This window comes from Panthera pardus, unplaced genomic scaffold, assembly GCF_024362965.1.
Source record: "Panthera pardus isolate Hobbes unplaced genomic scaffold, ASM2436296v1 HiC_scaffold_8, whole genome shotgun sequence".
NCBI lineage: Eukaryota > Metazoa > Chordata > Mammalia > Carnivora > Felidae > Panthera > Panthera pardus.
The window spans coordinates 3,243,208-3,271,075 of NW_026527013.1; the positions used below are offsets into that span (position 1 = coordinate 3,243,208).

Consider the following 27,868-nt stretch of genomic DNA (forward strand, 5'->3'; position numbering starts at 1 on the left):
TATTCCTAAGTTCCCTCTTTCTCCACATTACTTCCAAACAATTCGGCTTTAATTATCCAATCTACAGAATGGATAGAATCCCAAAGTTGGACTAAATTTCAGTGCTCTTTCATCACTTCTCAGATTGGAGCTAAAGAAAACCTACTCTAAGGCTCACAGGTTGATAGAAGACCTCTGCTCTGTGGGAGGCTTTTAACCTACACGATCACACGGTCCAATCAAATGAAGTTTATGCATTTGCTCAGTGACTCTTTATTGAGTGCTTGCTAGTGTGTCAGTCACTGAGAGGTCCTGGGGATACAGTGATAAGTTATTCCTGCTCTCGTGGAGCTAGTGACAAAGAAAATAAATCAAATAAGGCGCTAATCAAACATAAGCTGTAATTGCTTCAAGGAAAAAAACTGTAATGAACTTCCATCCGCCTTGTAGGGGAGGAAAGGCTGTCCTGAGGTGCCTATCCAAGATCCAAAAGTTAGGAAGAAAACCAGGCAGGAAAAGAGCTGCGGAGTTTTCTAGGCGAGGAAACCGTGTTTGCAAAAATCCCGAGGATTAAGTCAGTAAGATCCATTTCATTCATTCCCTCTGAACATATTTAGTGCATATTAAATGCTTCTGAAGGGCTGCACAGAATTTACTTCTTTTTGCTGTACAGCCTTTTTATTGTTTTAACTTTTTTTCTGCATGTAACATCTTCTTTCTGTTGTTCCTATAAAAAGAAACTTATCATTCTAATTTCTGCTGCTATATTCAGTCGATGTCCAGTTAGAAAAAACCAAAAACTTCGTTCTCGCTAAACCGCAGTTTCAGGTTGTCACCCGTCACCCTACGTAAAACGTTTCGTCATGACGTAGGAGCCTGGCCCTCCTCCTCCCGCAGACCTCGCCCACACGCTCAGCCAATCACAGTGTCGAACTCTCGGCTTGACATCTTCCGCCTCCAATCGCAGGGCACCTCCTCCCCGCCAATGACAGGCGGCCGAGAGGAAACCCCGGTCGTCCGCGGGAATATCAATAAGGGAGCCATGGGGAGGAATAGAAGCCTCGACTCTCGCGAGGATGCTCCCGGCGCTCCCTTCTTCCCGAGGCGGGCTGTCACGTGACGCGGCCTCGCCCAATCGCCGCGCGGGCTGCGGGGGGTCGCCGCGGTTCCCGCCAAATACGAGCTCGGCGGCCGCGGCAGCAGCGGCGCGGGCGGGAGGGCGAGCGGCAGTGGCCGCCTGAGCGGAGCCCGCGCCACCGCCGCCTGAGGGGAGCTCGAGCCGCCGCCGGGGCGATGCTGGAGGAGCTGGAGTGCGGGGCGCCGGGCGCCAGGGGAGCGGCCGCAGGTCGGTTCGGGCCCGCGCCGAGGGGAAGGGGGGGCGCGGCGCGCGGCCTGCGCAGGCCGAGGTGGCGGTTGGGGGCGGACGGGCCTCCCGGCCCCGGGCCCGCTCCTCTTCGGCGGGCGTTTGGTCGGTGCGGCCGTTACAAGCTGAGCGAGGGCCTTCGCGACCCGCAGGGCGCCCTCCTTGACGTTATTGTTGCGCCGCGACCATTTTTTTTCCCGGCGCTTTTGCGTCAGTTCGTCCTTCCAGGGCTCTCTGCGGTGACGGGTCGGTGTGGCCAGGAGGGGAGACTGAGGCCCAGGGAGGCGAAAGGGCTGGCTTTGCAGGTTGCCGAGTGCGTTTGTGCCCCCTGAGCAAGTCGGACCGTGCAGCGGCCCTCTGGCCGGGTGGGGAAACTGAGGCCCGGGGTCACACGGGTTCGGGGACCAGAACGCTGCGTCTGCGGCTCAGGGCAAGCCCAGGTAAGAGCCCTGGCTGGTGGGATCGCCAGGGAGCTGGGACTCGGGGGTTCTTGATCCTGCCTGTCGTGCAAGGTGAAGACCTGTCTTCCCCTCCCCCACCCCATCTTGGAAGGGGGCTTTCTGGCACCTGGCAGAGCCTCCGAAACGTGGGATGGCGAACCAAGGAAGACCAGACTGCCTGTCTACCTTGCTTGACTCCCATTGTATCCCCAGCCCTTGACGCAATGCTTGGCACATGGGAAGTGCCCGATAGATAAGGGTTGACAAGGAAATCAACTAGTCTAACCCAACACCTGGGCAGCGTTGACACTGGGGGCTATCCTGTGCACTCCTGGGGTGTTGAGTAGCATCCATGGCCTCCGCCCATTAGATCCCTGTGCCAACCCCTTTTCCCTATTTGTGACACCAAATACGTATCCAGGTACTGCCAAGGGGCGTCTGGTGGGGGGCGCAGAATCGCCCCCTAGTTGAGAACCATTCCTTCGATTGTTTCCCGACTTTGAAATTTCAGAGACCTAAAATCCCTATAAATAAAGCTGCGGCTGATTGTCATCGACAGTCACTTGGTCCCGTAAGAATGTTTAATTAAAAAAAAAAAAAAAAAAAAATTAGGGGCGCTTGGGTGGCTCGGTCGGTTAAAGCATCCGACTTCGGCTCAGGTCATGATCTCGCGGTCCGTGAGTTCGAGCCCCGCGTCGGGCTCTGTGCTGACCGCTCAGAGCCTGGAGCCTGTTTCAGATTCTGTGTCTCCCTCTCTCTCTGCCCCTCCCCTGTTCACGCTCTGTCTCTCTCTGTCTCAAAAATAAATAAACGTTAAAAAAATTAAAAAGCACTACCTACTGTGACCCTCCTCTCATAAAAGGAAGGGATGTTTAAAGGCTAGATAAAATTAGGAGGGGTGTAATCTTAGAATGAAGAGCATTGGTGACTACACACGAGTGTGTGTGAATTGAACGTGTACTGCTGAACCATGTGGATCCCTGGGTGGGCTACTGTTTTGTGTCAGCTTGTAGCTTTGGGGCCCAGGTCACTTGCCTTCCGCTCGCATCAGAGCTGGTGACTCGGGGCCACACCAGGAATACTTGGGGTTGTCCTAGAAGTAAATGTAAGTAGCTAGAGATCATGTATCTTGAGTTAAGAGGGGAAGAACATGACTTGGGTAACAGAACTTGAGGATGATGTTGTCTTGAATTGGGTAGAAAGGGTATGTGCATCCTCGGGCTACTTTTCTTATCTTCTCAGCTTGGGGGACAGCCGAGGTTTTTAGCTTTTTACAAATGCTCCCTTGTATGTATCTTTTACAAAACTTATGTAGCATGCCCCAGGTAAGTTTTTTCAAGCCAGATATCCTAGCAGGTGTCAGCTTTCAAACTTACTCTAACCGATTTAAGGATATTTTTTCCCAAAGACTTAGCTCTGTTTGCCGTCATTTCTGTATCAGCTCTGATATTATTATTAGATGCCTTTCCTGAGATTTTTTTTTTTTTTTCATGCAGGAAAACATTCTCCTTTATTTCCTGACAGCACTTTAGCTCCAGCCTGGCAAGATTTGTAGATTCTTATTTTGAAACAATAAGCCCTATTCTGATTTTATAGATGTGGTAATGAGGAGGGGTTGGATTGGAGAAGAACATTTTGGGGTTATTAATGGTGAAATTGCTAACACATTATTTTCTCTCATCTTTGCTTGCACTCATTCCTTTTTTCTTTTTTTAAAGATTTTTTTTTTTCCAATTTTATTTATTCTGAGACAGGGAGAGAGAGAGAGAAGGAGAGAAAGACAAAAGTGCAAGGGGTGGGGGCAGAAAGAGAGCGAGAATCCCAAGCAGCTTCTACGCTGTCAGCGCAGAGCCCGACATGGGGCTTGATCTCACGAACCAAGAGATCATGACCTGATTGAAATCAAGATTTGGATGCTTAATCGACTGAGCCACCCAGGCGCCCCATTGAAGATTTTATTCTTTTTTTTTTTTTTTCAACGTTTTTTATTTATTTTTGGGACAGAGAGAGACAGAGCATGAATGGGGGAGGGGCAGAGAGAGAGGGAGACACAGAATCGGAAACAGGCTCCAGGCTCCGAGCCATCAGCCCAGAGCCTGATGCGGGGCTCGAACTCACGGACCGCGCGAGATCGTGACCTGGCTGAAGTCGGACGCTTAACCGACTGCGCCACCCAGGCGCCCCGAAGATTTTATTCTTAAGTAATGCCCCACAACTGAGCCAGCGGGTGCCCCATCATTCCCCTTTCCGCTGTCCCTATTACCGTACTCTTTGGTTTCCCACTGAGTGCCAGTTCTGAGCTAGGTGCCAGGGGTGTGGTATGGAACTCGTCTCCCTGTTGTTACAGGCTTCCTGTTGGGAGGGAGACACAATAAACAATGTAACTTTCAGAGCGATAAGTGCCACAAGGAGATGAGAAGATGTGACCGTGTCGAGAGCAGAATTTCTCGACCTATTAAGATTTGGGGCAGAAAATTCTGTCGTGGGTACTGTCCTGTGTATTTTAGGATATTTAGCAGGATCTGTGTCCTCTAACCCCTAGATGCCCCCCCCCCCCCCCCCCCCTGCTGCAAGACAACCAAAAATTTCCCTAAACGTTGCCAAAGGCCCTGGGGGTAGGGGTGGCAAACAAAAATTGCCCCCACGGGACAACCACTTTGGACATATTAGGTGCTGCATATGCATTTACTGCTTCAGGATTTCCAACTTTTAGTAACTTGTCCTTTGGTACTTTTATTCACAGCCATGGATTGCAAAGACAGACCAGCTTTTCCAGTCAAGAAGTTAATACAAGGTAGCTTTCTGGGAAGGGGTTATATACTGTTCACAATTTATATCCTTCATGGTCTCCTCGGTTGTGTTTTTACTTTCCTTCGAGCAGAGGCCTTCTGTTGGGGTCGTCGGCAGGAGCATCAAGGGGCCCGTGGGGGGCGTGGGAGATAAACGCTCCCACCTCCAACTGGAAGGAAACCCATTTGGTTGCATTCCTGATTTTCTTAGATTTCCAGGAGCAAATCCAGCGGTCACTGCCTTTTGTAGGGTTTCTCTACTTCAGCTCTGTTGACATTCTGTTCTGTATATCGTAGAGTTTAGCGGTGTCCCTGGTCACTTTGCCCATGTCATGACAACCAGTGACGTCTCCAGACTTCCCCGACAGGCACACCTTCCCCTGGTTGAACCACTGTACAGGAAGATAAATGCGTCCAAATCCTTCTGTGTGAGAAGGGTAGTATATCTGCCCTCAGGGCAGACCGGACCGTATACAAGACCGTGGTTTCTGGTTTTTAAAACTCGGTATCTGGTTCCCTGTAGCAGCTTCCCTCCTCCTGTGGGGACAGATAGCAAGTTTGGTGTTGAGGGGAGTCACGTTAAGGGCAGGAGTGTCGGAGGTGAAAGGGTTAGGGGCAGGGGCCAACTGGGGCACCCGAGGACAGGAGTGTTTTCTAGAGAAATCCCCCCCAGCCCCGCCTCGAGCCCAGCAAGGCTGAGAATTGCTGAGCACGTGGAATATTAGACTACTGATGGGCTGTTGCTCTCCACACTTCCCCTGTAAAGACGGCCCCCCCACCTCTGTTTCAGCTCGCCTGCCCTTCAAGCGCCTGAACCTTGTCCCAAAGGAGAAAAGTGAGGACGCGTCAGATGACACGAGGAGCCCTGAGGGTGCCCCTGCACAAAGCCGAGTCCCTCATCTAGAGACCTCTTTGGACAACTTGGAGAACAGCTGTCATATGGGTTCTGACATAGATTTTAATCCAAAACTTGTCAATGGGAAGGGTCCCTTAGATAACTTTTTGAGAAGTACAGTCAAAACCAGTATTGACCAGACCACGGTCATCGCTGATTTGACGGAGGACTCGAGTGACCAGCTAGATGGCGTCGCGGCCCTCAGTAAACTAAAGTCTGCCTCCTCTCCCTCCGAGGAGGCCGTGAGTGGGGCCGGAGAAGAAGCTGGAGGTGAGAAGGGGCTGCCGGAGGCCAGTCTGAAGGACGAGCTGACGTGTCCTGAAGAGACCCTTTCAGACATTCCATGCAAAGCAGAGGAGGAGGGTGAGGAGGAGGGTGCTGGCTCCAGAGGTGCAGAGAGGAGTGGAGAGGGGCAGGAAGGCTCGCTCCAGAGCTGCCCCGAGCTGACGGGTGGTCTGAGAACATGCTCCGAGAAGGACCAGGACGGTTGGAGTGAAGCCAGGGGCATCCTGTTCAAAGGGAAGGTGCCCGTGGTGGTCTTGGAGGACATACTGGCTGCAAAACCTCCCCGAACCAAGTCTCCTCCCACGCCACCTGCAGACCAGGGCTTGCCCTCTGACAGCGAGATGCTGGAGTCCGGCCCCGAGGAAGACTCTGTTCTTAGCCACTCGTCCGGGGGTTCTTCCTCTCCTAGCAGCTCACCCGAGGGGCAGTCTGCTCCCAAAAGGCATCCCAGCAGTCCCGGACCCTTCCCCGCCTCCACACCCATCCGCAGAGTAAGTATCTCTGCTCAGTGCCAGTGTGGCAGTGCTGGCAGGAGTCGCCTGGGACCGCCGTGTCATCCAGGTGCTTGGTGGCCAAGCAGGTGGGGCCGCAAGCAGATGCGGAATTCTTCTGATATCCAGAACCATTAGGGGTGTTCGGGGGTGGCTCTGTTAGCCCCCAGTGTGTCAAGTGCCATCTTGGTAGCCGTGGTCGTTCACGAATGCTGCTAGTAACTCAGCAGTTTTAGCGACGGAACGGTTGTCAGCAGGCAACCATGAGCCCTCATGGCAAATGTGAGTTCCCTCCATTTCTTCTTCCTGTTCCGAGAGCCCCGTGAGGGTCTTGATGGTAAAAAGTCAGTCAGCGTTGGTGGAAAGGCCCCAAGGCCACAGGAAGGATAAACTGGGGGTTCTGTAGGGTCAGCCCTCGTCCGCCTAGCCAGCCATCTGAAAACCTCCCCCAGAGCAGCAAGAACAAAGGAAAAACCTGGCACCGTTTTTCAGGCCCACAGAAGGATGGCCTCTGAAATGCTTGTTGGTGTCACCGCTTTGCGATGAGCACGATGACGGCTGTCTCTGTTCTCATCTGCCCATAGGGTCTCGTGGTTGAAACTGGTAATATCAGTCAAGAATCCAGAGGTGTGTTTAACGGTGTTTTGTTTTGGGTTTTTTGGGGTGTTTTTTTTTTTTGTTTTTTTTTTTGTTTTTTTTGGTTTTTTGTATTGGTAGAATTTTTGTTTACTTTAGGTTTTTGTTTTTGTTTTTGTTTGTTTTAAGTAAGCTCTACGTCCAGCGTCAGGAGTCACCCATCCCAAGGAGGCTCTGTGCTGTGAGCACTCTCAGTGCAGAGCCTGACGCGGCGCTTGGGGCTCGATCCCACGAACCGTGAGATCGTGACCTGAGCTAAAATTAACCAACTGAGCCACCCAGGCGCTCCCCCCGGCCCCCCCACCGCTGTTTGTTTGTTTGTTTGTTTTCTTAATGTAAATTAGATCCTGGTTGGATCATTCAATATCTACCCGCTTGATTTGACCTTGCTCACTTTCTGAAGTTTGATCTCTGGAGGAAAAATTATTTTTCTAGATGGTTTCATGTCATTTATATCCTGAGAGGTGCAAGAGAGAAGAAGAAAATCGCTTTCACTTCAGGCTTTCAAAATATCAAAAGTGGAAGTCTTTTTTTTCTTCCAAGTTTCTAAATGTTGCAGATGGATGTCCATTTTCCAACTTCTGCCCGAGCCATTAATCAGACTCTCAGAATCAGGGCTGAAGCCCCTTTTTGTTGTCAGCCATCTTGTTTGGGCCAGCCAATCGCTTGAAATCCTTCCATTCTGCTGCTTCTGCTTTGCAGGAACACTGTCACGTGACACGGTGCAGCCAGTTAGCCTCGAGAACAGGCCGCGTACACGTGTTTCCATTCTTCTTAATCACTTCATTTTTTAAGTTTGTTTTTGTTCCCACAGCAAGGCCCCAGAATCGGGAAGTGACATAGTTGGGCCTTGTCATGAAACAATTCAGTGTCTGTCTGCTGGCCCACACAGCACTCCAGACAGCTGAGGGTGCTCAGCTAGGAAGGCCTGCACCTAAGATGCTCGGTCTGACTCTGAACGCAGGCTTGCACTTTTGAAATGCTCTAGAAGGCCGTGTTCTCACACAGCTTTGCAAATAATCGTACGCTGTGAGTGGCCAAGGTTCAGATGACCCCAGAGCCTGTGGCAGAGAATTGCCCCTGCTACCCACAGGTGGGCTGGTCCATCACAAGAGTAGAGGTAGCGCCCCCTGATGGCGGTCGGCACCAAAAGGATGAGCAAAATGAGGTGATCATGGGGAGCCTCTGGGCGCCCAGAGGGCCACGCAGCCTGAGGAAGTGGCTGGAGACAGACCATTTGCAACGACACCCGCAGCCTTGTACTATTTATCGCCTTTCCCCTTCTGCAGCAGGAGTTTTCATACCACTGTAACATGTTCGGTTTTATTTGGCTCTATCATTCCTGGAGTCAGTACTGTAAGATTTTTGCATTGGAATTGCTAGGCATTCGCTGGCCCTGTATTGTGTGTGTGTGTGTGTGTGTGTGTGTGTGTGTGTGTGTGTGTGTGTTTCCCTTTCAGGGCACTTGTTAAAATGCAGATCCTGTTGTCTCTTCCCAAGGGAGTCTGATGTAGTCTACCCAGAGAGCTTCATTCTGTTGGGGTTTTTGTGTTGTTGCTTTAAGTACTCTCAGGGTTCTAGAGAATCTCACTTTGAAAAAACAGTCATTTACGAACACCTATTTTAAGTAATCCAGGGTCAGATTACAAGTCAGAAACTAGCCAAACGGTTGCTATTTAGCAAGAGTGTTTTACCATTTGGGATAGAACCATTTCTCAAGTTTGTTTGCATTTTAACTGTAATTGATCCTCCTTTACTGGAGATTCAAGATTATCTTTCCATAAATGATGATGTTGATACAGCTGTGTTCCTGGAATCTTTGCATCTATACAAATGAACCCAGATCGCTGGAACTTTTCCCTGCAGAATTTAAATGACACGAGTATTAAGTTCTTCGTGTTTAAAGAACATAAAGGAAGCATGGCAGTCCTCTCTGGCCCCCCTGTCTCTCCTGGGAGGCTGTCATTTTACGTTTCTCTGTGTGGTGTATGTGAGGCCTCCCTTGGGAATATACAGTGTCATTTTGTTTCCTCACCTGAGCCATGTGCTGTAAATATGTTTCTTTTTCATTCTGGGGTGTGAAATCATTGGCCTGGGATGATGTATCTCTTGTTAGCTGCCATATCTTACACCTCTCGTGTGGACAAACTTAAGCTCACAGACTCATTCTGGTTTGTGGATGGTTCCATTTCTCATTCTCAGCCAAGACAAAACAATGTGCTTCCTTCTACACGTTTCCTTGGGATGCTGTGGAGTAGAATTTCGAGGTCCCAGGAATGCACACACTAATTTTTGCCTGCTTGCCCTCGACTATGGCTGGACCAATTTGGGTTGTATCTCTTCCCTGTGATTGGGTTTTTAGCTACTCCTGCATGCCCACTACTCTGCACCTCGTTCACTGCTGCTTATGAGCTAAGAAATGAGGTCTCCTTATGTATAAATTCAGAACAAGCGGCTCTGAGAGGATCCTGCCAAATAAAGTACAAGAATGTTCATGCATCTAGTTAAATCAGTATTGATGACATGGGATAGTTGACGTGTATATTTCAGCTTCCTTCTGGGATCGTGGATCTTGTTTTTGGCAGCTGAATTCCAAATAGGTAACACATACGGCCTAGACTTGGAGAGAGTTCCATGAGCACTTGGGCCAAATATCAAGGAGATAACATTATATCAGACCAGTAAGGTCCACCTGAGAGCCCAGGGAAGCAATAGATACGGGTTCTGCACGAAATCGTAATTGCTCTGATTGCTGGATGTCCTTAGTCGGCTCCTGGGAATCCTGTCAACTCTGCTGTGCCTGGACTCAGCACGGCGGGAGGGGACGTTGAATTTGCAACCGAAACTCACCAAGTGTGGGCAAGACTGACCCAATGTGCTTTCCCCAGGTGCTCTCGCACAGCAGTCTGGATCACATTCAATACTGTAAATTTGAACTCACAGGACAACGACAGATACAGCAACATGCAGATTCTGCTGTTCAGTCCTTTATGGTGGGGGTGAGGACCACAGACATGGCAGGCAAAGTGACTCTGGAGGAGGCAGGTGCATTCTCTCAAGCCCTTGGTAAAACTGCTTTGGTAACTGGGCGTTTGCGCTGCTACGTGCTTAGGGCAGACAGGCTCGAGCACAGTGTGCGTGGCTTTCATATGCCTCTGCTCAGCCATTTCCTGAGGGAAGATGTAATTCACGGTGGGAAGGATGTCTTGTTGAACGTATTGGTCTGTAAGTTTTATTCTGGAAGAGGTTTTGGACTTTCCCGAATAGATCATCGCCATGCAGTTTTTGTCAGTGTGTCAGAGCGTTTCAAGAGAAACAGGCCTTTGGTTTTTCAGTTCCACGTCAGTCCCATTTTTTGGCTGCCTCTCCAAGGCTCAAAGGAGCCTGGGCAGTTAGTGCTTTTCTGGCCTGAGCTCTCTCTCCTCCTGTTCGGCCAGCTGATGGTTTGGGTTTCAGGATTCCCCGCTCTGGAGATAGCTTAGGCCAGTAGTCTGAACTTGCTCATACTCCTACCTGAGGCCACGCCGCCAGCCTGGTGAGTGAACCCAGCGGTGCGTCTTGGTGAGTCCTCCCAGCCCAGGCTCGCTTTGCAGCAGGATGGTAGGGAATGTCATACTCTAGGATATGGGGGACTAGACCAGATCGCCAGCTCTGGCAAGCCGAGCTTTTCTCCTGAACATTCACTCCACGTTCTCGAAGCCGCGCTAGGCAGAGAGTGCGGACTGGTGGCTCATGGGAATCCAGCCCATAGATGTGTTTGATTTAATTCACGTAGTGTTAATTTTTACACATTACCTGCAAGATTTAAATACAGTTCCCAACATCAGCCACTCTTGGAAAAATCTGAAGGGGCAGGACTGCTGGGCTGCAGGCCAGTAAGAGCTCTGTCCCTTTTGGACAGGGTGCATCCTCTGCCCTCTGTCGCAAGCCCTTCTACTCCGTGTCACCTGCCTGACACCGAGGCTGGCTGTCCACTGCATTTAGTTTTGAGCCTGCCCTGTTTTTCCGTGGTTGGCCCCCTTCATTTTTGTCATCTGTCTCCTCAGTCTTATCCCCAGAGGCATGCATGTATGTGTTCATCGCAGGTCACGACCTCACTAGGACATTTTAGTGTTTTGGTTCTAATTGGTGGAAACTGGTCACTTGGAACATTGTAGCCTTTTCGTAAAGAAGTTCGTAATGGTGTGAATCCCTTATTCCCGCCCCTTTCTTGCCCAAAGAAGTGTGTGATTTGTTCTATGTGATGTAGTGACTGAAACAACCCGTATTGAAAGAGAAACGTCTCTCATTTCAGATAACTAAGAAACTGGTCAAAGCTTCTGCAGAGAAGGACAAGCTCAGACTGCAAAGAGTAAGACATTCCCCTTGAAGTAGAACGTTAACCTGTGCTTTTTGCATTAAACAGTAAGCAAGCGGGGTGCCTGGGTGGCTCAGTCGGTGAAGCGTCCCTCTTTGGCTCAGGTCACAATCTCGCGCTCCGTGAGTTCGAGCCCCATGTCGGGCTCTGGGCTGATGGCTCAGAGCCTGGAGCCTGCTTCCGATTCTGTGTCTCCCTCTCTCTCTGCCCCTCCCCCGTTCATGCTCTCTCTCTGTCTCAAAAATAAATAAACTTAAAATAAATAAATAAAAGAAACAGTCAGCAAGGTCCTGTTGTCCCCTTTCCCCGCTTGTCCTGACCATCACTGATAGTTGCTTCGTTTCACACAACTGTGCCCTGGGACTCGTGGGTCGCATCATTTTTAGCTTTGCTAAATCGTCCAAAGATTTTGCTCATAGACTTTTCTCTCGTTATTGTTGTTGTTACTACTGGCTGGATAGTTGGGCATCCCATTGTGGTTGAGCCTTGCCTTCCAAAGGATCCAGTCCCTCTCCCTGCGTCCCAGGCCCCTTCCCACCTGCTGTGCTGGTTTGGTGGCCCCGACACCAGACGGGTGATTCTTGTGCGGTGATCCCTTCTGAGGCTTCACTTCTGTTTTCTGGGGTCACCTCATGTCACACACTGCAAAGCAGAGCACTTTTTTCTCATTGCCGTGGAGGAGAGGGCCAGCGGGCGTCTCCCCCACGCCAGCTGGTGGAAGGGGCGGGCCGTGTGCTCACCGGCTGCTCCCTGTGCCGTGCACCTCACGGTGGCATTCGGCCTTTGTGGGTCAGATCTTGACGGCGTTTTTAGGGTTTATCTCATTCTTTGTCGGAATCTCCGAGGTGGGGTGGGGATGGAGACGGGGCTCCAGCATGGCTGATTTCCAGAAGGCTTGTCTTATTTAGCAATGAGAGGCAGGGCATCCCCTTGCACAGACACTGTTGGTGTCATTCCATCCCCAGACCAGACACCTTCTTCAAGTGTCCTGTGCGTCACAGGAAGATGCAGAGGAAACGGTGTGAGACCTGGAACAGTCCAGACGTCTCTCATGGCATGCCGCCATGGCTTTTGTTAAAGCAACCAGGGGTTCTCAGGGCAGAGGGTGTAGACAAGGGCATAGTCATATGGCTAGACGAAAAGTGAGCTGCCAGGGTCCTGATGTTGGGAAACCCGTTTCTGATGGAAATGGGCCTTGAAAGTGACCCGTTGCTGTGGCAAAAGGAAGCACCTCTCTGCCTGGCAGGCCAGCTTGTTCAGGAGGAGTTCAAGGTTACAGAATAGCGCAGTGCCTCGGGCCATGTACCAGCTGTTTGGAATGAGAAGCCGATGTAAAGATAAACTCATTTCTTGGGTTTACTGTTTATTCTCATTTATTTCCCCCTTATTTAGCACATTCCTGCTCCTCATCTCATCCCATTCTTCCATTTCAGAGGAAATAAAACCCTATAATCTTACATGGTTTGGGGAGGAATGAAGGAAAAATGCTTTTGTTTTAAAGATAGAGAAGTAGAACCTATAGGCATTTCTGTCTGTATTTTATCACGGCTTTCTGGTTAAATAAATGTGGTTCAAGCCTAACAGCAGGTAGCCTGGAGGTGGTTCTTTTTTTTTTTTTTTAATTAAAAAAAATTTTAAATGTTATTTTTGATGAGAGAGACAGAGCATGAGTGGGGGAGGGGCAGAGAGAGAGGGAGGCACAGAATGCAAAGCAGGCTTCAGGCTCCGAGCTGTCAGCACAGAGCCCGACGCGGGGCTCGAACCCACAAACCTGTGAGATCACGACCTGAGCTGAAGTCAGAAGCTTAACTGACTGAACCACCCAGGTGTCCCTGGAGGTTCTTCTTTAATCTTTTTTTTTTTTTTTTTTTTTTTTTTTAACGTTTATTCATTTTTTGAGACAGAGAGAGACAGAGCATGAACGGGGGAGGGTCAGAGAGAGGGAGACACAGAATCTGAAACAGGCTCCAGGCTCCGAGCTGTCAGCACGGAGCCCGACGCGGGGCTCGAACTCACGGACCGCGAGATCGTGACCTGAGCCGAAGTCGGCCGCTCAACCGACTGAGCCACCCAGGCGCCCCTTTAATCTTTTTTAATTTAGTGAAAAAGAGAGTAACTCTGGCCCACGTTTATACATGGTATTTTGAATGAATCTTAAACTTTTTTTAAGGTTTATTTATTTTTGAGAAAGAGAGAGCGTGAGCGGGGAAGGGACAGTGAGGGAGGGAGTCACAGAATCAGAAGGAGGCTCCAGGCTCTGAGCCATCAGCCCAGACAGAGCCCGACGCGGGGCTCGAACTCACGGACCGTGAGAAGCCAGATGCTCAGCCCACAGCCACCCAGGCACACCAAGACTCTTACTTCGAATTGCCAGCAAGGTCCCTGACAAGTGGCTGGTGGCCCTCACCTTTCTCCCAGTCCGGGGAGTGGGGAGAGGCGGCTTGGGCGGGCGGCTGGCCCTCTGGGAGACGCGCAGGGGCCCAGCCGCGCCTTGTCTCTCGGCCGCAGGACAGGGAGCGTCTGGGCAAGCAGCTCAAGCTACGGGCAGAGAAAGAAGAAAAGGAGAAGCTGAAGGAGGAGGCCAAGCGGGCCAAGGAAGAAGCCAAGAAGAAGAAGGAGGAAGAGAAGGAGCTGAAGGAGAAGGAGAGGCGCGAGAAACGGGAGAAGGATGAGAAGGAGAAGGCGGAGAAGCAGAGGCTCAAGGAGGAGCGGCGCAAGGAGCGACAGGAGGCGCTGGAGTGCGTGTGCCCGGGGGGGGGGGGGGGGTGTGCGGGCGGGGGGTCGCTGGGGGCGGGAGCGTGCACCCCCAGGCCGCCTGGGACCCTGGAGCGGCCTCTGGCGAGCTCAGGCTGGCTTGGTGTGCAACCGTGCCTGTGGGCTGAAGCTGTGTCTCACGTCTCCCAGGGCGAAGCTGGAGGAGAAGAGGAAAAAGGAAGAGGAGAAACGGTTGCGGGAAGAGGAGAAGGTAGGCTGTTCTCCCAGAACTGCTGAGTTCAGTCCGCTCGACTGCTGCCTGGTGTTCCTTCGTCTTGGGAAGCCAGGTGGCCCTCGCGGGGACTGCCACGTGTGCACATACCCTCCGGTGGCCGGCAGGCTCCCCATACTCTGCGCCTGGCATGGAGATGGGCTGGTGCCCGGCTGGGGGTGGGGTTGGTGGGTTTCGAGAGCAGACCTCAAAGTGATGCTTTCCGCTTAAAAATGCCGGGGCTCCCCTTCCGGGGGCCTTCGGCGTGTTTGCAGACACACACTGCTTCTCTCCATTTCTTCGTGCTTCTCTTTTCTTCCGTTGCAGCGCATTAAAGCAGAGAAGGCTGAAATCACGAGGTTCTTTCAGAAACCAAAGACCCCACAGGCCCCCAAGGTGAGCAGCCGGCCTCCTCTGGCTTGGCTTTTTGTCTTTGGCCTGCTCCTCCTTTTGAAAATATAAGGCTATCTTTTGGCCAGCTAGCTTCCCTTTCAGCAAGAGGAGGTCCCTGCTTGCCTCCTGGAGGGAGCTGTTATTTCTGGTAGAATCCGCAGGCTCAGTATTTTGTCGTTTCACCAGGCGAAAAGTGTCAGGTTTGCTCAAACCACTGCCAGGTGTTTGGAGGTTGCTTCCTAAACAGTTTTGCCTTAGCAGCTGTCGGGGAGGATGTCCGGGAAGAGCCAGTCCTCACCCTCAGGGAGCTGATGCTCCAGATGGGAGGCAAGACTAGGCATAAAAGGACAGTTCAGAATTCAGCACAGAATTCGGCTTCCTCAGCCTGGCATCTGTCCCCTTCTACCAGCATCCGCCTCCAGAGACGCCAGACTCCCTTCCCCCTCCCTCCGTGCTCCGGACGGGACCCATCTCCCCCGGTGCAGGGGTGTCCGTCTAACGGTTTCTCTGCATTTACATCCCTTCATATGTTTGTGTGTTTATACACGTAATAAATCACAAACTGTCATGTCCCTGCTTTGTTTTTGTAGCCGTATCTTGGATTCTTTCTGTGCTGGTGCGCTTGGGTCTGCTTGTTCGTTCTATTGCCGCTTGAGCTTTCATAGTGTGGATGGTGTCACAGTTTATGTGTCCATTGCCCTGTTGATGCCCCATCAGGGGCACACGGAGTGTCACTAACACTCCTCTCTGTACCTGTACCTTCCTTTAGGACAACCACCTAGAAGCGGGCCAGACGCTCGGTTTTTTTAACTTCACTAACCCAATGGGTCAAAAGAAACCGAGACCCTTTTTCACTTCACATTTTTCCTTGGTTCCAGTTAGACACCATTTTGTATTTGTTTACCATTTTCTTCCTTCTGTGATTCGCCAATTCCTATTTTTTACCCATTTTTCTGCAAGGTTGGCTTTTCCTCTGACCTCTGGGAGCTGTTTATGCAGCCAGGATTTTCGTTCTTGGTGATACACACAGCAGATACTCCCTCTCAGTCTGTTACCCGCCGTCTAACCTGTTCGTGGCATCTTCTGTTGTACGGAGGTTTTTGTTTTAATGGCAACATTTAAGATTTTTTATTTGCGTGTGGTTGCAGAGCCTTGTGTACCCTGTGGCCATAGACAGATACATTCTCTTTCCCAGTGTGTTTTGTTTTTTGCTTGTTTGTGGTTCTTTTGTTTTAGTTTTTGCTCGTTGTGCTTTTATGTGTGGTCCCTTAGCTTGGCTGATCTCTGTAGTTGTCGTGTGGGGCACGGCCTTAACTCTGTCCTGTGTGGTACCCGGTGTCCCAGCACGTGTTCGTCAGGGAGGCGGGCAGTCTGCTGCTTCTCACCTCGGGCTGTGAGTTGGAATCACGAGGGATTACAAAGTCATGGAGCCTGGACCCCGTCCCAGAGCATCCCACGAGCCCTGGCGTGGGCAGCGGGGATTTCGGCAGCCCCTGGACGGCCTGCTACGTGGCCGTGATGCAGGCTGTCCGCCGCAGCACTCTTTCCTCCGTGAGGTTGAAGCCTGGCTTTCTTATACGAACGTCACGGCCATGGACTGTCCTCCCCACTGCCCGTGTCCTCGTGCACTGCCAGCTTTGGGATCCACTGACAAACACATTGCTGGTGCCGAAGGAGCTCTGGGAGGGGACACTAAGCCCACCGGAATCTGCGGTGGATGTGACTTCGGACACAGACGCTGATGTGTCAGGTCCACGGCAGCCTCTGGTGGGGTCGGTGGGGGGATGGGCTCCAGGCCGTAAGCCAGGCTGTGGTGCGGCTCTGGGTAAAGTCACTCTCCCGGGTCTCGGTTTCCTCACCTGGGAGCTCTGCTTTTATCACTCGCCACCCCCCTTCTTTCTTTTCATTATTTAAGAAACTTTTTTTAATTTATTATTTTCATTTGTTTTTTATTTTGAGAGAGAGGGGGTGTGCATGCACAAGTAGGGGAGGTGCAGAGAGAAGGAGAGAGAGAATCCCAAGCAGGCTCTGTAGCTGTCTGTGTAGAACCTGACATGGGGCTTGAATTCTGGAATCGTGAGATGACCTGAGCCCAAGTAAGATGCTTAACCGACTGAGCCACCCAGGCATCCCTCACTGCTACTTTTTAAAGAGTCGTGTTTATTGAGGTGTTTATAGGAAAATTTGCCCGTTCAGTGAGGTTGACAACGTGTGGGACTCCACGGCACCCGAATAGTCCAGATCTAGAGGATTTCTATCACCCCATAGGGTTCCCTGACAGTCCACGGCCTCCTCCCCCCATCCCCAGCCCCTGGCACCTGCTGATGTGACCTCCAACCCCGTAGTTTTGCCTTTTCCAGAAACCCGTGTAGGTGACGTCACGTGGCATGTGGCCTCTTGTGTGTCTCCTGGGACTTCCCAACCCGGAAGAATCTGAAGAGCAGTGCACTGTGTGTCCAGCGGCTCGTCCTCGCTGCTGCCGAGAGGCGGCCGTCCCAGCACGCGGGAGTGCCGTCACACCCTCTTCTCCGTTTCAGACCCTGGCCGGCTCTTGCGGGAAGTTTGCCCCCTTTGAAATTAAAGAGCACATGGTCCTTGCCCCTCGGTTTCGGACCGCCTTCGACCAGGACCTCTGTGATCAGTTGGACCAGCTCCTCCGGCAGCAGAACGGCGAGTTCTCCTTCCTGAAGGACCTGAAAGGCCGGCAGCCCCTCAGGTCCGGACCCACCGTGGTTTCCAACCGGAACACAGACACCTGTAACAGGTTAGTGGCCGGGGGGACGGTCGTCTGCCTGTTGGTGAAGTCAGAGCACGGTCGGAGAGGCCAGGAAGGGAGGGGCCCGGGACAGAGCCCTGGGTTCTGGTCTGCCGCTGGCTTGGCTTTGGGCCACTTGTCTCTCTTCGGGCGTCCCATGAGCTCTTGCAGCCCCCGTGTGCAGTGGCTTTGCAGAAAGCCGCTGCTGTGGAGTGCGGATTCCTGTCCTGGCTTCCCGGACTCTCGGGGCAGGGATCTTGGTTCCGTGCCAGCCTCCCTGGGGGGACGTTTCCCCGTTCTTGTTGGTCTGCTTATTCTGCACCACCCTACTTGTATCAATGCTGTGGGCCAGCAACTTAGCAATCTTGTTTCTCCCTCCTCCTCGGCGTTGTGTCCCTGGAGTAAACGCTCCTTAGCTTCGCTGGGACCAGGCGGTCACCCGTCTTCGTAAGATGCTTACCGCCTGCTTCCTCGGGAAGCCTGGGCGGCAAGCGGGCGCGTTGCGGGGCAGGCGCGTTCCTGAGTTTGCTGGCTCCCCCTCAGCGATGTGGTGATCGTGGAGAGCGGCAAGGTCGACGGCGTTCCCGAGAGGAAGAAGTTTGGCAGGATGAAGCTCCTGCAGTTTTCCGAGAATCACCGACCGGCGTACTGGGGCACGTGGAATAAGAAGACGACCGTCATCCACCCGCGGGACCCCTGGGCGCAAGACAGGGTGAGCACGTGGCACGCCTCCGACGGTCCAGGCACGCCTGTCTGCGTTTCCTTCTCGTCTTGCCTTTTGCACGCGGGTCTCCTGGATGCCACGAGTCTTGTCGCTTTTCCGCTCTGACTGACGCACGGTGCCTTTGTTTTCCCAGAAGCTCCTGGACTACGAGGTGGACAGCGACGACGAGTGGGAGGAGGAAGAGCCGGGAGAGTCCCTGTCCCACAGTGAGGGGGTGAGCAGCTGCCCGCGCTGGCTTCAGGCTTCGCCCGGAAGGCAGGCCCCGGGCTGAGTCCACTCGCACACACGGCCCCCGCGTGGCCCACGGGGTTGCCTGAACGTTTCGGGCAGCCTCGAACGTCCCCATTTCCAGCTTGTCTCAGGAAACCTTAGCTGGTGACGCCAGCCCGCTTGGCAGTGGAGGCAAGAAGCGTCCCCCGCTGTTACCTGGGGCCCACTTGCCCCCTGGTCCACTGTGGTCTCCGCACCCCCCGTCCCCGTCTCGCATCTGGGCGGCTTCGCGCGCCGTGTGGTACCTGACGCCGGCCCGCTGTCAGCCACTGGGACTGGTCCCCAAGTTTCTCCCGGTGCTTGCGGCGTCCAGAAAAACGTCTGCCAGGTGTTCGCAGATTCGCGTTCCGAGCGAAATCGACACTCCGGGGCTGCGTGTCGTGAACGTCCTTTGTTTTCCTTTTGAGGATGATGACGACGAAGTGGGAGACGATGAAGACGAGGACGATGGCTTCTTCGTGCCCCACGGGTACCTGTCTGAGGACGAGGGGGTCACGGAGGTGAGGGGGCGAGCGGGGAGGTGACGGTCCCCGAGAGAGCTCGGCCGGGCCCCGGCCTGGGCCTGGGACAGTGATGCCACGAGGTTTGCGGGTCAGGGCACTAGACCGCGTCGGGTCTGTTTACGCTTCCTTAGCTAAGGTTAGAACTTACAAGAAGACGTGCAGTGAGCTTTAACAATTGGCATTTGTAAATCCATCACCCCAAATGAAATCTCGGACTTCTCCGTCTCTCCAGGAGGTGCCCCCGTGCCCCTGGGTTAACCCCCAACCCCCACCACTGACTTCCTGGACCCTGCCAGACAGTGGAACTTTCGATGGCCTGTCGGGATGCAGTGTTTGGGCAGTGGAGAAACAGCCCCGGGCGGGGGGCGGGGGGGGGTAGGTTTTGTGTCTCCAAGTCAGACTGGAGGGGTCGATGCGTCTTACGTGCTTCCAGCTAGCGAGGTAGGCACGTCTGAGGTGTCCACGAGCTCACCGGTGTTTGAGAATGGAGCCGGGCCTGGTGTGGAAGGTGCCGGGCCTGGCGGTTGAACTGGGCATGAGATTTGGGGTTGGTGATTTGAGAGCCTTGGCATGACACACTCACCAGGAAGTCCCGAGTGGCCTTGAGAGGCTTACTGGTGACATTAGGAAAATACCTGAGACTTTTGCCGGTCGTGGCCAGAGGGAATGCTTTCCAGACAGCAAGGGGCACACGTGCCAGTCACTGTTGAGTCTAGGAAAACACTCGGCCGTTTCCCGGCTGGTAGCGTTGGAAGAGGGGTGCGGGACGCAGTGGGGCCTGGGGGTGCGGCGGCCCTGACTGCGGGCGGCCCTGCACTGCCCCAGCACGCTCTTCTTCCTTCTCACCGTTCCGGAGGCGGGATGAGAGGGCAGAGGGCCCCCCGGGGACCCCAAAGTAAGCATTGTTCTCCCACCTGCAAGGAGTGTGCCGACCCAGAGAACCACAAGGTTCGCCAGAAACTGAAGGCCAAAGAGTGGGACGAGTTTCTGGCCAAGGGGAAGAGGTTCCGCGTGCTCCAGCCTGTGAAGATCGGCTGCGTCTGGGCGGCCGACAAGGACGGGGGCGCCGACCTGAAGGTGCTCCAGCAGTTCACGGCCTGCCTCCTGGAGACGGTCCCCTCGGAGGAGGAGCAGACGCCCAAGGCCTCCAAACGAGAGAAGAGGGACCAGCAGAGTGAGTGCCGGTGCCTGGCGGGAGCGGGAGCGGGAGGGGGTCGGGCTCCCGGCTGTCCTGGGCCCAGGAAGGCTTTATTAGGTGTCTGGGTTAAACCGTGCAGGGTCTTTCAACAGACAACGAAAGCCAGTGCTCGCTGGGCGCGTCTGTTCACCCTTTAATGCACCAGCCGCACAGGGCAGCTACTTTAATTAGCACGCTTCCCCGGAGAGCCTGGCCGAGGCCACACACATGCCTGCCGACTGTGCCTCCTTGCTCCTCAGAGCTGGGGGAGGCCCGGCGACCCAGAAGGAGAGTGTGGCGGCCATAACTAAGGAGAAGTGGGCTCGTGGCGTCAGGCGTGCTGGTTCAGCCAGAGACCCCCCCCCCCCCCCCCCCCCCAGAAGCTTGGCCTTCACAGACTTTCTGTAGCTACTTCCTGCATCTTAAACCTGCCCTTAGAAGGCCACCCGAGGGCGCCTGGGGCTCAGTTAAGCATCGGACTCTTGGTCTCCGCTTAGGTCTTGATCTCAGGATCGTGAGTTCAAGCCCTGCATCGGGGTCCACACTGGGTGTGGAGCCTGCTTTAGAAATAAAGTTGTGGTTTTTTGTTTTGTTTTTTATTAAAAAAAAAAAGAAAAAGGCCCTCTCGAAGCTGACCGTGTGTCTTAACCTTGGTGACCGACCAGGGAGCAGCGTGCGATGTTTGTTCTCTTTCTCCTCGTGTCTCCCGCCCCCCCGTGTCCCCTTCCCCTGCCAGTCTTGGCCCAGCTGCTCCCGCTGCTGCACGGGAACGTGAACGGAAGCAAGGTGATCATCCGCGAGTTCCAGGAGTGCTGCCGCCGAGGGCTGCTCGGCAAGGACACGGGCAGTCCCGACAGCAGCTCCGCCAGCCCGCCGAGCCCCGGCTCTTCCCGCCCACAGACCCCCACCAGCAGCGAGGACGCCGCCGTCCCCTCCAAGGCCAGGCTCAAGCGGATCATTTCTGAGAACTCGGTGTACGAGAAGAGGCCCGACTTCAGGATGTGCTGGTACGTCCACCCGCAGGTGCTGAAGAGCTTTGACCAGGAGCACCTGCCTGTGCCGTGCCAGTGGAGTTACGTCACCGTGGTGCCCTCGGCCACCAGGGAGGACAGTGGCAGCATCCCGGCCGCGGGGCCCGGCCAGGGGACGCCCATGTCGCTGAAGAGGAAGTCCGCGGGCAGCATGTGCATCACCCAGTTCATGAAGAAGCGCAGGCACGATGGGCAGGTGAGGGGCGGGGCGGGGCGATCCCCCCCAAGGGCTTTCTTGTTTGCAATAAAGTGCGTTTTTTAGAGCCGTGTTAGATCGGCGGCAAGAGTGACCAGAAAGCATAGCGGTTTCCCATACGCGCCCCCCCCCCCCGTCCCCAGCCGCAGTTTCCCCACTGCTGACCCGGCATCAGAGCCGTGCGTCTGTCGTCACGGACAGCCTACGTCCACGTGTCCCTCTCACCCAGAGTCCCGGTTGACATTAGGGTCCTGCCTTGGTGCTGCGTGTTCTGCGGGTTTGGGCAGGCGTACGATGGCGTGTGTCCCACCACAGAGCACCTCCACGGACCTAAACGTGCCCTGGTTCCGTCTGCTCATCCGTCCTTCCCTCCACACTCCGGGGGACCACGCATCTGCTGTCCCCGTCGTTTTGTCTTTTCCAGGATCACAGGCTTGGGTGCACACAGCGTGTAGCCTTTTCGGATTGGCTTCTCGCGTCGCTCTGTGTGTGTCCGATTCTTCCATGTTTTTTCGTGGCTGGATAGCTCGTTTCCTTTTAGCACCCGACAGGGTTTCCGTGCAATGACTTTTTAGTTGAGTTTTTGTCTTGTTTTTAACTTTCCTAAAAATAATTTTGAGAAAGAGCGAGCATGAGTGGGGAAGGGGCACTGGGAGAGGGAGAGACAGACAGTCGCAAGCAGGCTCCCCCCACTGTCAGGGTGCGCGTTGGGCTCGATCCCACCCACGAAACCGTGGCTGTGATCTGAGAAGAAATCAAGAGTTGGATGCTCAACCAACTGAGCCACCCAGGCACCCCCAGTTTTTAGTTTTTTAAATCCCTTTTTGCTTTTACATTCACTTAACGTGACTATTAAGCATTTACTCTGCATCAGGGACCCTGCTAGAGTTGTAGGTGGCGATGAGCAGAACCCATCGGATGGGAGGCGCAATAAGGAATTTGTCACAGGAATAGTGGCCTAATCACAAACAGGCAGCTCGGGAGCAAGTACCCAGAGCAGAGTGTGGGGACCTGGGGGGTGGTTGGCCTCCTGGGGACACCCGTGTGGAGTGGCCTCCGGGGCCCTCTGCGTGCCCCGAGGGGCAGGTGCCCCAGCGGCAGCCTTCGCTGATGTTGGGTGTGTCTGTTTTTTTCCTTCCTGGACAGTGAGTGTAACGAGTTTCTTTTCTATCCCGCCTCTGAGTCTCACTGGAAACCTATTTTCAGGATGAGCACTGGGTCCTCGTTTTAGGCAGGCAACTCAGAGTTAGAGGTTTTATGGGGACGAGACGGGGGGGCCTTAAAAGTCAGGTCTCCTGCTCACGTCCAGTGTCCTCTGCAGGGGAGGTGTGGCTTGGGGAGCTGTGTGCCAAAGGCCGGATGGTGATGCCCCCTCACGCCCCGCTCCTGCCCACTGCTTCTCTGACATTAGTCACCATCTGGCTTAGGAAATAAAGTGGCCATTGGAACAGGGAAGCAGGAGGGGCGCCTGGGTGGCTCAGTCGGTTAAGCGTCCGACTTCGGCTCAGGTCACGATCTCACGGTCCGTGAGTTCGAGCCCCGCGTCGGGCTCTGTGCTGACAGCTCAGAGCCTGGAGCCTGTTTCAGATTCTGTGTCTCCCTCTCGTTGACCCTCCCCTGTTCATGCTCTGTCTCTCTCTGTCTCAAATATAAATAAAAACGTTAAAAAACAAAACAAAACAGGGAAGCAGGAGAGATTACTCCTGGGGGGGTGTCAGCCCACCTCCCTGCTGGCAGCAGACAGATGAGGCCTTTGGTATGTCAGTTATTGTTTGTTTTTAAGTCTATTTATTTATTTTGAGAGAGAGAGAGAGCACAAGTGGGGGAAGCGCAGAGAGAGAGAATCCCGAGTAGGCTCCACACTGTCCACACGGAGCCCCATGCAGGGCTCGATCTCGTGAACTGTGTGATCATGACCTGAGCTGAAGTCAGACACTTAACCGACTGAGCCACCCAGGCGCCCCAGGCCTTTGACACGTCGTAAACCTTCCTTTCAAACTGTCCGTGTTACCTGTCCTCAGTGCAAGGCTGTGTGCGGGTCTCCGCCTGGCCTGTGGACACGGCTTATACCATGGGGAGCCCACCGGGTTAGGGTCGGGGCCTCAGACCCACGAACAACTTCCTTCCCTGGACCTCAGCCGAAATGAGACAAGAGGGACCAGCAGAGTGAGTGCCGGTGCCTGGCGGGAGCGGGAGCGGGAGGGCGTCGGGCTCCCGGCTGTCCTGTGAGATCTGTTTTGTGTTCAAGATCTGCTTGAGCAGTAGGACCTTTTCGTGGTCCGTGCTGCTGTCACCCAAACAGTCTTAGGAGGAACCTGAGTGTGACTGGCTCTGGTTGAGAGCAACAGTGGGAACCTGGCTTGAAAATGGCTGGGCTGGAAAACAACCTAGTTTGTCCCCCTATCTGAGCAGCATCTGCAGGCCTCTGCCCTTCTGTCGTCCCTCAGGGCCCTGCTGTGTCCCTGTTTCACTGGGGTGGGTGAGGGTCACACGTCCTCGCGTGACGGTCACGGCTGCATCCTGAGCCCCACTGTGCTCTTTCACCCGTGGTCGTCCTCATTTGTGTTCATGACCCACGTTTGCACGGAAAACCTTGATTTTAGCCCCTGTTACGCGTTTCGTTACATGCCAGGGACTGTAGTCGGCACTTTATATGAATCCCCGTGTTTCATTGGCGAGATGCTTCATCATCTTACTGAGACACCAGGAAAGAAAAAATGCTCCCAGTTAACCTAGGGTGACCCCCCAGGGGACTCGTGGATGCATGAGAAAGTGTGTGTCTGGGAATCCATGAAACGGGGAGTCTCATCTGATGATCCATGTGAACAGCAGCCCCGTGCTTCCGTTCCCCGTTCACGGGGGAGGCCTTGCAGAGGCTCAGCGGCGTGGGGAACTCAGCCGAAGGCCACACGGCACGTGAACCACGCTCCAGGCCCTGCGTGCGGCTCACCTGCTGTCCCTGGGGGTCTAAGACTGTTCTGGACAGAAGCACCACTCAGAGCAGACCAAATCTTTGGAGTCCTGGCCTTGCTGGACCCAGTGGTTCTGACTCAGTAGGTCTGAGGGAGGAATCTAAAGCCTGCATTTTAAAAACCCCTCAGGAAATGGCACGTGACGGGCCCAGGACCGCAGTGTGGGCCTGCACGGTGTGTGCGTCACGGGGTGAGAAGCCCGGAACACCTGGCTCTGGGGATGCTCTGGGAGTGGTTCCGTGGGCAGCTAGCCTCGCCCCTGCTCTGCAGAGTGGGACACCCTCCTCCACGGTCCCCTCGTGTCGGGCCACCGGTAACGGGGCCCCAAAGCCACGGCATCAATACAGGAGGGTTTGTCTCAGCAACGAGAGGTCCTCGGCTCCTGTGCTGACGGGCTCCCCGTGTCCCGCTCCCTCCTTCCTTAGTATGTGGCCTTGGTCCTCATGGTCACAGGATGGCTGTCGCCCCTCCTGCCCCCAGGACCGAGGTGGCAGAGGCTCCGTTCAGCTGGAAAGGGACACCGTCCCCGACAGACTTTCTCCTGAGTCTCTCTGGCCAGAATCGTTGGCACAGCCCATCAGCTGCGGGAGAGGCTGGGAAAGGGACTGGCCAGCAGCCCCCAACAACACTCCGGCTCTGTTTTAGAAGCCGGGGAGGGGGGAATGGCTTTGGGGCACGCGCTGAGCAGGCCCCCCACTGCACGGCACCCACATAAAGCGGGAGACCCGGGTAGACTTCTAGAAGGTAGTTTTGAAGGCGCAGGAGCACATAGTGCGTTTCGGTAACGCCGCTGGTGCTTCTGTACCCTGGGGGGTACTTGTCGCAAACCCTAGAGGTGTGCAGATAGAGCTTTTAGACTGGGTTGGGCTGTTTTCATTTGTGGGAGTTTAAAAGTCTGTGTGAGTTCAAAGTAGTCCCTGGTGTGTGGTCAGTGAGCTGAGCAGGCCGAGGAGGGGCGCCAGTCCTGCCGCCTGACTTCTCGTGCGGCCCGAGGGTGACGCGAGCTCTGCGCCTCGGTTTTAGTTTAAAGCGGGGAGAGGTTCTGTGTTCCCTCCGGTCAGAAGTCTGTGCTCAAGACGACCCGGAACAGGGTTCTTCCCAGCTGCCGAGCTTTGCCGTGGCCACACAGCGGGACTCGGGGTGTCCTCCCAGAGTCTCCCGGTGGAAGCCTGGCCCGTCCCGGAGGGCTGCGCTTGGTGGCTCATCTGAAAACCGGCGGAGCCGTGGGAAGCCTTGTTCACCTGCACTCGCGTGTTCCGTCTGCGGGGCCCGTGAGCGGGGACGATGGGCGGGTCCCTCTTGCCTGGCAGACCCCGCCGAGCACCTCCTGAACGGCGTAGTTGAGGGCCGGGCCGTCTGCTGTCCTCAGCCCGGGGATTCTTTCGACACGGGTGGTTGGGAGTTCCCCTTGGTGTCCGGCCGCTGGCAGCACGGCTCGCTCTGGGGCCCTTGTCGTGTCCGTGGGGCTGCCCGGCTGGGCCCGGCGGCAGTCTGCACACCCCCGGTGGCCTTGTGCCGTCTGTCACCCCTTCTCCGGCAAAGGCAGATTTCTGTAGCGGAGAAGTTCCAAGAGTGTCGTGAGAAACAGGCCTTCTGTTGAAATAGGCCCACCTCTGCCTCGGCTGGTTCTTTGTCGTTCACAAAGGCGCCCGTGTGGATGGTTGGTGTTTAAAATCAGTCCTCCCTTTCACGCTTTCCGTCCTCTCTGGTGAAAGCCAATGGAAATGGCTCCAGGATGCCGATGGAAATTCTGCTGTCAGTGGAGGCCCTGCCTGGCCCCCGCCCGCAGTTGCTTGGATGGTGGTGTCCCTGGCAGAAGTGACCTAAGCATGAGTGGACCAGAAATCCAGGTCTCTAAGTCAGAGACAGTTCGCAGATAATGCTGGTGGTAGTTTTCGGGGATCTGAGTGAGGTCTTTTGACAGAAACTCCCCATCCCCCGGGGCTCCTTTGCTGATAGGCTCTCAAGCAGACTCCTCAAATTTGTTGCCAGAACAGGTAGAGGTGGGGGGGGGGCGCAGCAGCCCCCCTGCCCCACCCATGGCGTCTGCTTCTGCTGCTGCTGTTGATGGCCTGTGCGCCCTTGTCTGTCCAGGTTGGAGCTGGGGACCTGGATGGGTTCCAGGCAGACACGGAGGAGGAGGAAGAGGAGGACGGCGACTGTGTGATCCTGGACATCTCGGATGTTGGGGGTGAGAAAGGCCCAAGCCCTCCTCTTTCATCAGCCTGGCCGGAAGGGAAGAACGTGCCCTTTTGCTCCCACGAGCCTCTTGTCCGTAAACAGCGAGGCTGCGTGATGGGACCCCAAAAGGCACTGGGTGGGCCGGGGTGGGTGTGGGCAGTGGGTTCCAGTGCGGGCCCTGGAGGGTCTGACTGGTCTGAAAGCTGCCGTGGGCACATCAGGACTGGACTACGGTAGCCGTAGCAGAAACGGGTGCAGTAATGGTCTGGCATTTGGGTGCTGACCACGTCGTGGCACTTCCAGAAGCTTCTGAGAGAATCCACAGGGCCGCCCCTGTGGCGTTGACCTGTGGGCTGAGTGCCATGAGGCAGAGTGGTGGAGTCCTGGGGTGGTCTCGGCCGTAGACAGGGCTCAGGGAGACCCGGGGGAGAGGTGGGAGCCCGGTGGTTTTCCGGGGCGGGGGCGGGGGGCCGGGGGGATCGGAAGTACGAGGGTCAGTTGTGAGGACAGGACGCACAGCAGGGCTGGTATGGGTGGTGAGGGAGGCCGAACTGAGCTTGCTGAGTGAACTAAGGGGGGACAGGGTCTGAGGGCAGTGACTACAGCTGTCTCGAGGGGGCATGTGGGGGACAGCGGCTTGAGCCCCTGCCCGGTGCTGGGGTGCGGTCGGCTAAAGCCCCCTCCCTCTCTTGCCTTGCAGAGGCCCAGGCCCCGTGTGGAACCGCCTCCGGAGCTGGGGGGTCCGCGGGGATGGACAGCGGCGAGAGTCCCCCGCCCGCCAGCTCGCTCGGCCCCTGCTGAGTGCCCCACCGGCCCGGCGCGTGCGTGTAGGATGGTTTAGGGATTCACAAACGCCTCTCGGATACTTGAAAGTCCTGCGAGTCTGTGTGAAGAGCACTTTGTCCTGCTTCGCAGACCTCCCCTGAGGTCTGGAGAGTTTTATATAGGATGCTGGATTGGTTCCTTTTGATACTTGTAAAAACGTTCCCCCCAAAAGCTGCATATTAATCTGCCCTTTAATAAAGCATTATCGCGATGTGAGGACCTGTACAGGGAAAGCCTGGTCGCGCCCCGCGGGCCCCGGAGCAGGCACTGTGATGAAATGCTTGTAAATGAGTTGGAGCCCGCTGCGGCTCCCAGACCCCACGTGGGTGTGTATAAACTTGTCGTCCAGCCCTGACCCAGCGCGTCTGTCATCTTTTCGGACACGTCGTTTCTCGTGAGCGGGTGTGTGCGGTTACCTGGGGCCTGAGCCGCCCCGCTGCCCGTGCCCAGCCGGCACCCCCCTACCCCACGCGCGCCTCCGTCCTTCGTATGGAGGCCTGCACCTTGCGAAAGCACCATCCCGGCTTTTTGTGAAAGCCTCACCCCTGTGCTGACCTAGTTCAAGGTGAAGGCTTCTCAGAAGGTACCCACGCCAGCCAGTCCCCCCTGCCCGTCCCTGAGGTGAGCAGTCCAGTCCAGTC

At 54.8% G+C, this 27,868-nt stretch overlaps 1 protein-coding gene across 4 annotated transcripts; it reads left to right on the forward strand.

Moving 5' to 3' along the window:
* The first annotated feature begins 1,025 nt into the window (after positions 1–1,025).
* CHAF1A (chromatin assembly factor 1 subunit A) lies at positions 1,026–27,582 on the forward strand. 4 transcript variants are annotated; one of them, XM_019430723.2, is made up of 15 exons: positions 1,026–1,324; positions 4,526–4,576; positions 5,362–6,242; positions 11,173–11,229; positions 13,744–13,973; positions 14,140–14,200; positions 14,528–14,596; positions 17,131–17,357; positions 17,892–18,060; positions 18,209–18,286; positions 18,750–18,842; positions 19,767–20,019; positions 20,759–21,249; positions 26,316–26,412; positions 27,103–27,582. In XM_019430723.2, the coding sequence occupies exons 1-15, from the start codon at positions 1,273–1,275 to the stop codon at positions 27,201–27,203; spliced, it is 2,910 nt and encodes a 969-aa protein (XP_019286268.2). In that variant the 5' UTR covers positions 1,026–1,272; the 3' UTR covers positions 27,204–27,582. The 4 variants fall into 4 exon arrangements, with proteins under 4 accessions (XP_019286268.2, XP_019286269.2, XP_019286267.2 ...); XM_019430722.2 differs by having other exon boundaries at positions 1,029–1,324; positions 18,206–18,286; XM_019430726.2 differs by lacking the exon at positions 1,026–1,324 and adding an exon at positions 1,397–1,782 and having other exon boundaries at positions 18,206–18,286.
* The last annotated feature ends 286 nt before the right edge of the window (positions 27,583–27,868 follow it).

Bases quoted from the DNA above. Each gene is read 5' to 3' on its own strand.
- CHAF1A (XM_019430722.2), top strand. From the start codon at position 1,273: ATGCTGGAGGAGCTGGAGTGCGGGGCGCCGGGCGCCAGGGGAGCGGCC. The intron at 4,577-5,361 runs GTAGCTTTCTGG...CCTCTGTTTCAG, and splicing joins AGTCAAGAAGTTAATACAAG to CTCGCCTGCCCTTCAAGCGC. The intron at 6,243-11,172 runs GTAAGTATCTCT...CTCTCATTTCAG, and splicing joins CCTCCACACCCATCCGCAGA to ATAACTAAGAAACTGGTCAA.